The following is a 15,568-nucleotide window of genomic DNA, read 5'->3' as shown; positions in this document are numbered from 1 at the left end:
ACCTCTGAAACAATCTACCTAAAGAGCTTATATGATTCTGGGGTAGAACACCTGCTTAGTAGACAGGTCTTGGCATTATATTATGTGCTTGTAACAATCGTTTGGCAAACACAGTTAATTTATTAGAATGGTGTATTACTGTCTTTTCTTATTGATGGTGTTCTGTGTTACTAAATTATGGGTGATTCTATCCTGTTTTTGGATTTTTTAAAAAGTATGCTAACATCTATAGAGTGTTGACTTTAATCCCAGAAAAGTGATTAATCACTGCGGAAGTGATTAATCACTGCGGAAGTGATTAAGATAATAAATTATAACTCCTATAAGATTGCCACTAATCCTCTCAAGTAGTCTCAATACCTCCATTAAACTGACATCTATAGACGTTGAGCAACTTTCCTGAGATCACACAGCTAGAAAGTGCTACAACCACAATAGAACAATCTATGTCTGGGTCAAACATGGTGCTATATGCAATGGGTTTTTAACCACCATTTTCTCTCTTTTTTTCTAAAGTCTTTTATTCATTCTACAGTCACTTAGTGACTTTCTTCAATATCCAAGGCAGCGTTTTTCCTGTATGCCATTGAGTTATTTCAAGGACCACGTGACTTTTGTCTAGTAAGTTGTAATTTTTTTCTCCATAATAAAAGCAGTTTTAACCGATCTACTTTCTTTGTAATCCCGTTAAAATTCAGTCTCTAGTCAAGTATTTGGCAAGAATCACGTTTGTCTCATGAGCTTTAGGTAAATTATAAACTACATACTTTTATTTCTTCTACTTAAAAACATTATCTTTCAAAAGTAATAAAATATTCATTATGATGCTATGGAACCATGTTTTTAGTTGTTTTGTATGTCCTTTCTAAAATGGAGCTTTAAACTTACAAAATCTCAATCACTGAATTCAATTAGTTTCATAAATAAAAATTCTTTTCCAAAAAACTATTATCAGTTTCAGGAAACTCCAAATACTAAGCTTACTTAAACAGATTTATTTTCACATTCTTAGAATGTCACATCAATTAGATATGCAACTATTGTTTTGGGACTCAATGTTCAGTAAAGATTTTTTTTTTCTCCAACCAGAGCCAGTCTTGTTTTGTTGGTTTATTTGAGTAATCGTTAAGTAGCCAGAAAACTTAATTCCTTTCCTAAATGACTTGAACATTTTCATCATAACTATGGGTGGTGGGAGAGAGAGGAGAGAGATGCTCACATTTTCACTTAGCTCCTTTTCTTTTAGTTCTTGGAGTTACCATGAAGTATGTATTCTTTCCCAGATGCAACAGATCTGTAACCTGTGTATTTGAGCTCTAAAGAACTAGCACGTTTTCCTTTTCCAAATTCATGATTCTGGATCACAGGTCAAGATGGAAGTAAGACACAAAACTTCCAAATTCAAGATTTTATTAGGTACATCATTTCATTCTAAAAATGAACTATTACTTTCGCTTGATGGATAATAGAAACATCATTTCTCTACTGAATGAAGTGGAATTTGGAAAATGAAGTAGAATTTGGAAAAGAATTAGGTGCACATAAATCTCCTTAGTGGTTAATCAAATATGTGTTTGGTTGTTACTGAGGAGTCAAGTCACTACCAGAGTCACCATTGCTTCAGTGGTCATTATTTAACTGCTCTTGTAGTGCATTGAGACCACTTTAGAAGAAGGATGGCTTCCTTTCTCACTTTGGCAGCTTTACCTGATTGAATTCACTAACAAGGGACTTTTCAGTGTTACCACGGTGAAGAGCAGATTTCCAGTGGATGAGTCTTAACTTAAATTTTATCATTGTCAGCTTTCATTTAAATCACGCTGCACACTGGACAGTTGAGGTAAGCCAGTGCTTCTATTTAAAAACATGAATGGCATTTTGGTGTTAAATTTCAGTTTGTTTGTACTCTACCCGTAGTTTAAGACCATAAGCCTTCTGGAAAGAGTATATGTATTTCTAAAGGTTTCTATTTTACTCAGTGGGTAATGGTGGCATGGAAATTTTAGCTGCCTTGATAGAGAGAGGATGACTTCCTGCCATTTCACATAGTTATGCACATGCCTGACAGGCCCCAGATGTTTGCTTCTCATCTAATCCCTAGGAAAGAATTTTGAAATGATATTCAGTTATGACTCATATTATCAGATGGTTAGGTTCTGTAAAGATATGTGCAACAAATAGTGTTTTCCATAAACTGGGACAGTCTAGTTTTAAATATTATTTTATCCCTTTCTTTGAAGAAAAAAATTATTATTATTTTAAAGTCCAACTTATGAAGATTTATGAAAGTAGAGTTGTTCTGTTCAAAAAGGGGAAGGGAACCCATGGGAACCTTGTCCCCTCACACCATCCTAGCTTCCCAGCCCCTGAGGGCCTTCTAGAAAAATCTTAAATCTGCCTTAAATATAGGATATTAATCTGTCTTAAATCTATAAGACAGATTTTTTAAATCCTCTTCCATGGTAACAAATGAGGAATTGTAGAATGAGGATGGAGAAAATACTCATCTAATATATGTTCACCCTTAACCTAAATTTCACAGAGTGGACTTGTTTAAACACAGACCACCTGAAAGAATCCTTCAGTATTAATTTAACAATTTATGATATGCCTTAAGCCTCTCCCTCCCTGCCATGATATCTGGACATTTCCAGTCTAAAAAGCCAATGGTCTGCTTTGTAGCATTGCTGAGGGAGCTGGAAAGAATAAATGACTTGTTCCCTATGCCACTGGTAATAAAGAAATGCTAAAAGTTCTACATCACTCATAAGCAAACGCTTTCTTTCTTTTTCTTTTTTTAAAAAATTATTTGAGGGTGGCTTTGGAGGAAGAGGTGTTCCAAATACTTCACCTGCTTTTAACGACATGGTTTATCTGTCACTGGGGATAATTGTTCTTCTCTTCTCTGTGGTTTAAAAAATGGGCTTAATTGCTAAAATTGTTGCCCAGATCTGCAGAATTACCATGGAGCCACTCTGAGGATGTGCAGTGCTGAGTCAGTGTTGGGGAGCTTTTCCATCTTCTCTGAGATGTACTTCATGAAACACACATAATGACATATTAAATAATTATACCAAGGATTTTGTAAAATACTTATGGTGGTAATTATCCCCATCATTAACTAGCGACTCTTTTTCATATGCTGAATCCTGTAAAGGCATTAGAAAGTTCTTAATAGAACTTTTGACTTGAAGATGTATGATTCTAGATGTGTCTTCATTTTTCCCATTGGCATCAACCACTCAACTATGTTTCCTCATCCCTACCATTTATACTTCCACCTTTGCTCCAGATGAAACAGGCTTGTTCGGTTCCAAATTCTAAACTTTGCCTCTTTTTTTTTCTTTATATTTAGCTTGGTTTCATCTCCACATCTACATAACCAAATATGTTCTGTCTTTGAATTTCTGCCTTAAGTTCTGCTTTATTTATGAAGTGCCTTACAGTGTCAGCTGACCTCAATCTCTTCCCTTTCTGACTTAGAAGAGAACATCAATTGCAAAACTTGACTTTTTTTTTTTTTTAAGCACTATCTGATTTTCTACCTGCTTGCTGTTTAGGTTGTCTAACTTCTGCAACATTTGGCTCTGCTCATCCAAGTCTTCTGCTTTTACTCATATATCACACATAGTAAACATATACATATATATAATAGACAAATTATATACATCATATAGTATGCATTTTTATTTTATTTTATTTTATTTTGAGACAGAGTCTTGCTCTGTTGCCAGGCTGGAATGCAGTGGCACAATCTTGGCTCACTGCAACCTCTGCCTCCTGGGTTCAAGTGATTGTCCTGTCTTAGCCTCCTGAATAGCTGGGATTACAAGCGTGCACCACCACCGCCAGCTAATTTTTGTATTTTTAGCAGAGACAGGGTTTCACCGTGTTGGCTAGGATGGTCTCGATCTCTTGACCTTGTGATCCCCCACCTCAGCCTCCTAAAGTGCTGAGATTACAAGCATGAGCCACTGCGCCTGGTCCTATAGTATGCATTTAATATTTATTATATATTAGTTATGTATTACCTATTAAACTTATTACATACTATATACAGTATACGTATGTTTGTATATGTGCATGTAGTACACAACATTGTGCCAGGAAGAGAGTAGATATCCCAGTATTTATTCAACTGAGTTACATTCAAACCTACAGCAGTTATGGCAATGAATAAGAAAAATAGTTTATTTTAATAATTCACCATCTTCTAAAAGAGATAGTAAATTGAGAAGCAGAAAGTTACAACCTAGTTGTGTTCTTTTACTATATTTACTATGTAAAAAACAAAAATTTAAGTTGACAATATCAATGTACCCTATCAAAGTACACAAAATCAATTTTGAAATTTTTTCATCAAAATACTTTTCATTTTTCAAATAGCATGCTTGCCTCCTTCCTAAAAATAAATTCTTTTAACAACAAAACTCTGAGCCCAAGATAAAAGATATATGAGTCAGAAATAACAAGTTGGGAAGTAAAAAAGTTGGTAGGAAGTGAAGGTGGGGAATTGGGAAGTTTCTGAGCATTGTGAATAAGGATCCATGCTTAGTTGTGAGAGAATGTGTATATTGTTAGTACAGCTTCTGCGTAACTGGCAAATTCTAGGCAGAACTATTCTTAACTCTATATACATTTCTCTGTATAGCACCTTCCCATAGCACCTTCTTTAATCTTGTAAAATAGCATTTTTCATGTTTTAAAATTACTAGCTTATCTATCTTTCTTCCACTCGACTATGTACACTGTTGGGAAAAACAGTGGATAGTTTCTATATTTCATCCTTTGTGCCTAGGACAATGCCTTTGACCTGATAGATCCATGTTGGGCAAGTACATTATGTTGTAAGTAATAAATGAGCAAGTAACTGAATGATTAAAGGAAGGAAGAGATGAACAAAAGATGTAAGAATATTACTAGGAAAACTGATCCCTCCTAAACTATCACCAGCTACATCAAGTTTTTTAACTTCAATAATTTATGCAGTTCTCCAAATATAAAGTTATAAAATACTATGGTTTGGATATTTATCCCTTCCAAACCTCATGTGGAAATTTGATCCTCAGTGTTGGAGGTATATAATCTAATGAAAGATGTTTGGTTCATGGGTGGGATCCCTCATGGATAGATTAATGCTTGCCCTCCTCCCCTTGGTGCTGAGTGAGTTCTCACTCTTATTAGTTTCTGAGAGTTCTCATTGTTGAAAAGCACACACATGTGATCTCTGCACATGCTGGCTCCCCTTCCCTTTAGTCATGAGTAGAAACAGCCTGAGGCTCTCAGCAGCCACCAGAATCATGAGCTAAATAAACTTGTCTTCTTTCCCCAGCCTCAGCTATTCCTTTATAGCAACACAAAATGAATAAGAAACACAGGGAGAGGAAATGTATTAATACGTTACAATTTGACAGTCTTTTCTAAACTTGGAACTTTGTTCCCAGATTTCATAGGATTATAATGGTTTCTTCCACAAAAGTGTTAGGCATTTCTGAAAAAGTAGAACTTGGACAAAATTAAAACCTCTTTGAAAAAAAAAATTAGTAGCACTTTTGAGTATAATGTCATGTCTTTTGTCAGACAAGAGCAGTTCTATCAATTCCAGTTTTCTTCTGTGGAGTTCTTCCACCTACATATAGAAAAATGTCAAAAAACGTCTACATAAACTGGATAAAAAGCCAAAACCCATCGGTATGCTGCATCTAGACTCATCTCACATGCAACGATACACAAAGATTCAAAACAAAGGGATGGAGGAAGATTTACCAACCAAATGGAGAGCAAAAATAAATAAATAAATAAAAAGCAGGAGTCGCAATTCTCACCTCCGATAAAATAGACTTGAAAGCAACAAAGATCAAAAGAGGCAAAGAAGGACATTACATAATGGTAAAAGGATCAATTCAACAAGAAGAGCTAACGATCCTAAATATATATGCACCCAATACAGGAGCACCCAGATACATAAGACAAGTTCTCAATGACTTATAAAGAGGCTTAGACTCCCACACAATAATAGTGGGAGACTGTAACATCACATTGTCAATATTAGACAGATCAAGGAGATAGATAGAAAATTAACAAGGATATCCAGGACTTGAACTCAGACCTGGAACAAGTAAACTTAATAAACATTTATAGAACTCTCCACTTCAAATACACAAAACATACATTCTTATCAGTACCACATCACACCTATTCCAAAAGTGACTACATAATTGGAAGTAAATCACTCCTCAGTAATTGCATAGCATTTCATAGGTTTAAATGAAATATTGGTTGACTGCTTGTTTGTTATTTTCTTCCCTTATTCCTTCCTGTCTCCATTGTTAAGCACAATTACTGGCATAAAAGAGGTTTTCAATACCTATTTTTAGACTGCATTCTAGCCTGGGCAATAAAGCAATACATCCGTTCTCTCTCCCTCTTTCTCTTCCTTTTTCTTCCTCTCCATTCTTTTTTTTCTTTCTCTCTTTCTTTCTTCCTTTTTTTTTTCAAAAAAAAAAACTTCTACATAGTCAGAATATTTACCTTCATATAATCAAGATATTAAAGAAGTCATCCTACAGATTTGCTACAGATTCTTTGCTGAGATTCTCAGAATGCCCCTAAGATAACTAATTTCATGCACAGGTAACCAGCAACACCAAAGGTCACATGAAACAAGTTGCTCCTCGGAAACAGGAATAAAGAATACTACCGCTTGTACTGCTAGCATTGGCTGTAAAGCTAAATTCCTGAAGTTGGTTTTAAACCTAGGATGGACTTTATTAATGGAGAAAAAATAAAAAGATATTACATCAAATTCTAGCTGCTTTTCCTATCCAGATTACATACACTAGTCTCCAAAATGCCAAGTTCTCCTGCCATTCAGCTTTAGGTCACACATTTATACTATGTCCTATGTCCAAGTGTCTACCATAAATTGGACAAAAAATAATTGCATGTTTAATGGCAACCCTGAAACAAAACTTGTGAAATCACAAGCATAAACATTCTATACGATGATTCTACATACATTCTGTATTCTACATGTAATATGAAATCACAAGCATAAATATTCTATACGATGATTCTACATACATTCTGTATTCTACATGTAATCTCAACCGTGAAAGGTACAACTGAAGAGCTTGAGTGTCATCAGATTGTTTCTCAAGCAGCCTCACAGAGACATATTATCTTGATAAACTTTCCACAATCCAAAATTTTGTCCATGGTCTTTCAGGCTCAGAAATCTGTCAGCAGAGCTGGAGCAAATTTACATCTCAGAAGTGGCCTTACAATTCAACAAACACAAAATACTGATGATTGATATCAAGATGCAAATATGTTAATTTGCAACAAGACCTATAAATGTCGGATGGACTAAAACAGTCCTGAGGGCAAGCTGGCACATTTTCTTTCTGTGGGCAGATCAAGATGGGAGCTAAGTCATAACTGGAAGGCTTGGTGCTTAAAAATATACATTTGAACAAAAAGAATACATTAAATAAATCAAATGCAAGACTAAAATTCAGATTCCAATTCTATTACTTCCTGATCTACATTGATATTTCCCAGTAGAGATAGGAATGTAACCTACCAGACTCATCAAGCTCTAAGAGTCATACTTTCAAGGAGTGGCCTTGGCTGGAGGCTGCACACTTGACCTGTGTGGCTAATGAATCTTCTGATAGACATGTTAATATCTAACTGTGGGAGAAAAAGCTATGTTAAAATGAAGAAAGTAATATGTTAAAATGTTACTCTAAGGTAATATTTGCTCTTTCTGTCAATTTAAAGGCTATTTGAATGCTATTTACAGGTATCATCAGTTCTTTCTTTCTTCTTTTCCTTTTCTTTGTTGTCATTCTTTGTTTTCTGTCCATACTACCAGGAGAAAACTAAGTCCTCATCTCCTCATGGCAAGGTCCTAACTGATCAATTTATTTCAAATCTGTCTTGTCCAACTCCAAAGAATATTACTATATAAATCTACTTTAAATTATGGTTTAATACGTAACTTTTTTATTTTCCCACCTTCTTTCATAACAAAAACTTTCAATGACGCCCATTACCTTCAAAGTTAAGTCTGAATTGTTTAGCATGAAATTCAAATTCTTTCATATCTAAGCCCAACTTATTTTTCTACTGCATGAACTCTCCACTCCAGCCAAATCTACTGTCTTCCAATTATCAGTGTGTACCCATAAATCCATGCCTCTCTCATTTCCTGGAATCATCTCAAGACCTGCCTTCTCTTTGAAGATATTTCTAAAAGTACAAATTGGAAAATGACCCATTCATTTTTTAGAGTCATTTGACAGTGAGTGTTCTGGAAAGTGACATCTGTAGATATCCTATCTCCTCAATTAGAACATAAACTTAAGGATGAGAACCACACATTTTGCCTTTTATGTATACTGTATCCTCAGTGTCTTGATATCAAGGGTGCTCAGAAAACCAATGCTTAGAACTTGTCCTATTTGTAACAAAAACTGCTAAACTTCTTCAGAGCCTAAGATAGAACTTGAAAAGTATTGTCCTTAACAGAAGAGAAGAGCTGCCTCTTGAAGTTTCTTTGGGAGTAAAGCAGTTCATGGCTTCTTCTAGGCCTTTGGTATGATTTCACCAAATTAATCCATTTCTCCACAACCTCATTCTCTTTGTACACTGTTAATATTTCAGTAGGGCCTTCAAGGCCTGGTAGTCTCCCTGTCAGTTTCAAAATCTAGAGTTAGCTTCGAGATTAGACTAGGCCTCTGATATATAAAGATTGTAATTAGGACACTTAGCAGCAAGAACGATACAGGAGGTAGTTATACAAAAAAGCAAAGCAAAGAATAGGCCCCTGAAGTACAATGATGAGGGTGATAAAAGTCTTAGAGATGAAAAGATAGATTTGTAAAGTTTAATGAAATAGCAAAAGAATCAAGAGGGAAATATCCTAAGCTATTTTAGATACCATTTAGATTTTCAGCATTTTCATGGGTAATCATAGCTTGGTCTCAAGCCTGACAGGAAAGAGCTTTAAAAACAAACAAACAAACAGAAAAACACCATACATTTGTCTAATACAATCAGCTGATTTACAATAGTATCTAAAAAATTAACAGTTCCTTTTATTTCATACCAAAGTACTACTGCTTATGGGGAGGGCATCCAGAATGTTGTCAACAGGGTCTTCTGTGATTATGAAAGACATGAAAATATACACACCATCTCTTATTTCATGGAATTTGGCAACTCCATATCAGAAATGTTGGGGAGCTGTCTGGCTAAGCCTTGAAAGTAGGAATGGAAACACAATTCAAAGTGGAATGAAGGTGATAATCTCTCCCAGGAAAGAGGAAATCATTGGATTAAACAGAGATAATTAAGCCTAATTAGTGAATTATAAAGATATACACAAAATAAAAAAATAGTTGACTTATAGTAAATAAAAGAAAAAGCTATGTTAAAATGGAGAAAGTAATCATTTTCCTGGGCAAGAAAGAATGAACGCTTAGAAGTAGATTAAGAAAGAGTTTTATAAGGTACCTAATTTGTTCTCTTAATGTTAAAATAAAATTGGAAACAAATTATGCTTACATCGAATAAAAATTATACTACTATATTCTATTGTTTCATATACAGATTAATACATGACATTAGAGGGGAAATTTCATTAAATAGATCTAACATTAAAAGTTACACAAAACAAAATTTTTAAAAACTTTGCTTCCATCTTATATTTCCAGGAAAAGTGTTTCCTATTAATGGATACTAATTTCCTTTTTTCTTTCCTTCTTGAGACAAAAAGTCCTAGAGTTCTAATTTATTTTAAAATAGAATCCTAAAAGTCTATGGGAACATGGAAACTATTTCATATATTTTCATGATTTCCCAACATAAGCACACTAAGATCAGTCTAATGAGGGGATGAGTGTTTCTTTTTACTGGAAAATATGTACAAAAAGGAGCTTCCATGGCCTCCTCTAAAACCCTTGTCGACCCACAAAAAAGTTTCTTCTGTTTAGAAGAATGTACAGCATTTCCCATAATACATAGACAAGATTTGATTATGAAGTAATGTGCCACAGGCTGTCTATGAGGGTAAATGTTACCATCTTATGATCATGTAAGCCATTTAGTCATATATCTACGAATATGGGCAACTAAATTTTTTTATGTACAGATGAATCACATAGTGTATATGTCACATTTTGTAACAGTTCAGGCCCGGCATGAAGGCTCCGAACTGTAATTCCAGAGCTTTGGGAGGCTGAGGCAGGAGGATCACTTGAGTCCAGAAGTTTGAGACCACTGTAAGCTGACAATGCTGAGACTCCGTCTCTACAAAGAATAAAATTAGCCAGGCACGGTTGCATGCACCTGTAGTCCTAGCCACTTAGGAGGCTAAAGCAGGATGATCCCTGGAGCCCAGGGGTTCAAGGTTGTAGCGAGCCATGATTGAGCCACTACACTCCAGCTGGGGCAACAGTGTGAGCCCCAGACTCCAGGAAAATAAATAAATGCATAAAATATAGTTGTCTCTGTTCTAAGGCAGAGGTGGTAGGTAAAAGATTAAATGCTGCCTATTTAATTGAGATTTTATCTTCCCTATGAGAGATTCTTACGAGCATTTATATTTTCCTCATTTTGAGTGAGAACATCAATCCCTCATGTTGCAAAATTGCAATCTTCCTCAGGAAAAATGTACTCATTATCTACCTCACACATTAAAAAAAAATTTCCGCCTTCACTTAACTTTCCATGTACCAATAGAGTAACCTAGATTTTAAAATGAGTCACATCCCACATTGAAAAATGTAGGAAAATGGAATTTAAGAAGGCAAGCTTTCTACTCTAAGTGATTTTTCTTTCAAGTTTACATGTTTAAATTGTGTGGAAAGCAAATTTTGATTCTGACAATTTAAGTTGTTTTGTGGGTATTTGGGCTATAAATGTTCATGCATGCCTGTTGATTTTCAAATCAGAAATGAATCTGAAAACTATGAGAATTAAAAATTACACTTTAAAGCCCACCATATGAATCATTTTTATTTTTTAGAAGATTGATCCAATAGAACCTAAATGGTTTTACAACCTTTTGAAGTCTATGGGTAATATTGTTTCTCATTTGGTCTCATACCACAATTTCTTCTAAGGAACATGAATGCACTTGGCTGCACACATATAAAATTTACTAATTATGTTTCCATCCTTTTATAATCAATTTTCCACAAACTGAGTTGAGCAATAACAATTCCATCAGAAAAACACATGCTGTGAAACTTCTTATTTGTGTGCTTTACTTTAGAGTCAAATGGTTATCTTATTAAAGTTGTGAGAAACAAAATCTTGAAACCCCTCTGTTTAATAGCGATTATTTTACATATAACTAAATACTTGTTTTAAAATTATGCAATCCAGGTATACATTAAAGGATGATTGAAGTGCGATCACTTACTTCTAAAACTAATCTCTAATACTATGACTTGGCAAATAAAATGTTTAACTTTTTAAATTGTTTCTTAAGAAGAATATATATATATTCCTATTATTCCTATTATATATATAGTATGTCTCCCTTAATCTCTTTTGCAATGATACCTTGATTTTAAATGAACATTTACATAAGAAAGTAATTTTCCTTTTTATAAGCCATGAAGTGAGTTACGAGTATTTTTCTTAATAAAAGTTTATAAAATATTTACCTTGAAGCAGTCTAAAAAGGAAACATGTAATTGTGGATCAAATGAGAGTTAAACTCCACTTGAAACAAGAGAGGATTATCATAAACATACCTTGTCCTTGGGATACTCCATAAAATTCAGCTGCTATCCTTGCCGCTTCCTTGCGGTTGCCTTTCACGATGTAGAAATGACTGAGGATGGCCAGGCTGATTTTCACAAAAAGTTTAAAACAGAACAGCGAAAGTATTGTAAAGTAGACATTGGATAATTGTTGAGCAAATGGCCGATTTTCTTCTAACACCGACATTGCTGTAGAAGAATCTGCGGCGGTCTTTAGTTAGATCCAAGTCTCAAATGTGCCTGGCTCTCGTCCGTGGTGCTCCTGAACAGCTGGTCCTGAGGAAAGAAAATATCAGCTGGTAATGATGCCTACAGCTCAAAATATTTATACAGTCCATAAAAGTTCTTCACAAACTCCTATTGGTCTGAAAATATTCCATGGAAGCAATTGCATCATGTGTCGCAAGGCTCCTGACTTTCCATTCTCAATATAAAATGACACTCCACCTCTATGTTCCAAATTTCAAAATTCAGATATTGAAATATATATGCATATTCTTTCCATTTGATATATGTAATTATCAAGAACAATTTGAAGACAGTGTATGGGGTTCCCATTGTTAACATAAATGATACTCATAAATTGAGTAAAGTTGTCTATCATTTAAAGTTTTAAAATGGCACTATACTATTTGTAGACCATGAGCTAAATCAGCAAACAGTCCATAACTTATACCTTAATGACTACACATCAGATTAGCCAACTGCGTTGTTTTTACTGTTTTAGGGGAAAAAAAACATTTTTCTTACAAGTCATCACACTGAAACATCATAGATTAATAATCTGACACTGTTCCCTCATCGAATGAACACTTTTTAATAACTTGGTATGTGTCAAATGCTATGCTAGATTTTGAAGAGATAAAGACAAGTAGAATGGTCCTGGCCACAAGGAACTCAAAGTCTAGCAGAGGAAGGGACAGAAATAGGTAGATATGAAGCAGGTAAAAACAGGTATTACGGGAGCACAAAGAGAAAGCATGTAATCCTGGGAGGGAAGACTCAGAAAAGACAAATCCAGAAGAATTATCAAGTGAACATGTGCATTTCATCAACACTGTCCAAAACCAAGCAAAACAATATACTTTTAGGCCTATAATCTTTGTTGACTCCGATCTGTTTTATTCATGGATGAAATGTATCTGTATATAGATATCCTTAGGCAAGTTACATTTTAAAAGAGAAATAGAATAAATTATTAAGAAAATAACATAGAGCAGCAATATTTTGGCATTTAAGCCAAAAATGTTATGCCAAAATACAAAATATCATGTTATATAGGGAGCTTCGTTACATATTTCTACGACTGGGTTTGGGGCCTCTCGACAGTGATATTGCTTCCTAACTCATCTGAGTTCCAAATTAACAAAAAATAACAAACATAAGAAAATAGAAGTGGCCGTTCTTGGAATAAGGAGCACACCCATGACTGGTCATACTAGTAAGTGTTCTCTCCCTCGGTGTATCCATTTTATGCCGAGTATCTTAAATGATTTTGGACAGATTCACCTGACATATTCCAACACAAGAAGATAAGGCTGTAAAATAAATATGTCAAATAAAGCAGGCTGCTTCTTTCACCAGTGAATGAAGGGCTTTCAGAAAAAATAATAATAACTAGATCAATATATTAGAAAGGAATTACCAAGCTTCTTACGAAAATGGCCCCTGGTTATCATTTCCAGAGGCAGAGTATTAGCTAGGCAGGCATTAATTAGGCCCAGTGTGCTATTTCATATGTGCTTTGGGAATCAGTGAAAATTAACTTCAAGTAGAAGATTAACGAAATGTTCCTCTTTTTCACTACTGGTAAGACGGTGTCAGGTGAGTCAATACATGTGCCGATTCTTCTGCGGTGAGTCCTCCCTCCGGTGATGCCTGACTCCACACTAGAGAGGTATGCCCCTGGACAGCTGGGCCATCACAGTGCTCTGAGTCACTGCAGACTTCCACTTCAGTGCTTCGGGATCAGAAATAAAAACTGCCTTAGTCACGTCTAAGTGCCCATCTAAGGTTTCACTCCTTTCTCTCTACCAGTAAGTGCTATTATAAATAATTGTCTTCTCATGAGCTAATCGGGAGCCTGGATTCTTCGGGGTTAAGAAACAGTTTCATTTCACTAAGGCTGTAATCATTGGTGCATTAAGTTTAAATCTTTCTAGCTTTACTAGTACAAAAAAACTACAGTATGATGTTTAGGATTTTATGTCAAGACATCAGGTTTTATTTTTATGAATTACTTGATTCCCATTTGTATGTTCTGTTGGTACACTTTCCCTCAGTAAATTTTACCATCTCTGAGTCTGTTAATTACTAAATAAAAATTAAGCCCAAATAAAATAACTCATAGCATATGAATTTGTCAAGTGGAAATTAGATGCTGTATTTTTCATATTATAAACCCTTCCAAATAATACTATGAACAATTCTGTTAATATTTAAAAGACACATAATGACACTAAAAGTATTGTGCATCTATTTTCCTGGCATTTTCATTTCCTTAGGAAAATAAAATATTGATTAGTCATTGAAGTGACTTATTCAGATAAATGTTTTTATAATATGCCATGTTGAGAGACTGTGGTAGCCAGATGTAGTTGACTAGCTCAGTACATCTCAACTTTCCTAATCTTGTTAGTTTTAGTCAATCAGTGTTGAAACTGAACTTAACATTGTATTATCAGAATGTTAAAACTGAACTTAACGTTGTATTACTAGAATGGGTGATGTGAGAAAAGTTAAAACAAGAAAAATCATTTATTGAAGGTATACTGTATGCTATATGCATATATTTATTTATGAATTTATTTCATCTTGAGGGGTGAGTATTATTATTCATATTTTAAAGATGAGGAAAGTGGGTCTCAGAGAACTTTAGAGACCTGTAAAAGTTAATTATGAAGAACAGCACTATTTGAACATAGTTCTCACTAAAATACATGCTCAAGTTGCCTCTAGAATTTTCTATTTTTAAGCACTTACAATCTGAGCAAATACAACTCATACATACAGAGATTAAGACAGAGTCACACAGATTCACAGACACATACACATACCCCTCCCCCCACACCGAAGAGATCATACAAGATTATATGTAATCAGAAACCTAAATTACTGGGGTAAGCTGCATACATGGTATGACGATGAAATGAGATGGCACTTTGTGTGCACTCACTAAGTGGGAATATAGAAAGGGGCTAACACAGGCCGGGCGCGGTGGCTCACACCTGTAATTCCAGCATTTTGGGAGGCCCAGGTGGGCAGATCATGAGGTCAAGAGATGGAGACCATCCTGGCCAACATGGTGAAACCCCGTCTCTACTAAAAATACAAAAATTAGCTGGGTGTGGCGGCCTGCACCTGTAGTCCCAGCTACTCGAGAGGCTGAGGCAGGAGAATTGCTTGAACCCAGGAGGCAGAGGTTGCAGTGAGCCAAGATCATGCCACTGCACTCCAGCCTGGCACCTGGCAACAGAGTGAGACTCTGTCTCAAAAAAAGAAAAGAAAAGAAAAGAAAAAGAAAAAAAAGAAAGAGGGGCGAATACTGTTGGATTCCTCAAAGCTTGAGCAGCTTCCACAAAAACAACAGAAAGAAAGCTGGTCGGGTGCTGTGGCTCACACCTGCAATCCCAGCACTTCGGGAGGCCAAGGTAGGCGGATCACGAGGTCAAGCGTTGGAGACCAGCCTGACCAACATGGTGAAACCTTGTCTCTACTAAAAATACAAAAATTAGCTGAGGTGGTGCACACCTGTAATCCCAGCTACTTGGGTGGCTGAGGCAAGAGCA

At 35.3% G+C, this 15,568-nt stretch overlaps 1 protein-coding gene across 1 annotated transcript in view; it reads right to left on the bottom strand.

Annotated features, from left to right (window-relative positions):
- ASB5 (ankyrin repeat and SOCS box containing 5) overlaps positions 1-15,568 on the bottom strand; it is an 81,201-nt gene that overhangs the window by 52,674 nt on the left and 12,959 nt on the right. Inside the window, exon 2 of the mRNA XM_012468581.2 lies at positions 11,772-12,056. Coding sequence (XP_012324004.1) covers positions 11,772-11,967 — 196 coding nt within the window. The 5' untranslated portion in view covers positions 11,968-12,056. The remainder of the gene's footprint in view (positions 1-11,771; positions 12,057-15,568) is intronic.

Source organism: Aotus nancymaae, unplaced genomic scaffold, assembly GCF_030222135.1.
Source record: "Aotus nancymaae isolate 86718 unplaced genomic scaffold, 86718_ANA_hifiasm-v0.15.2.pri h1tg000115l, whole genome shotgun sequence".
Lineage (NCBI taxonomy): Eukaryota > Metazoa > Chordata > Mammalia > Primates > Aotidae > Aotus > Aotus nancymaae.
This window is presented reverse-complemented; position numbering and strand designations above follow the sequence as displayed.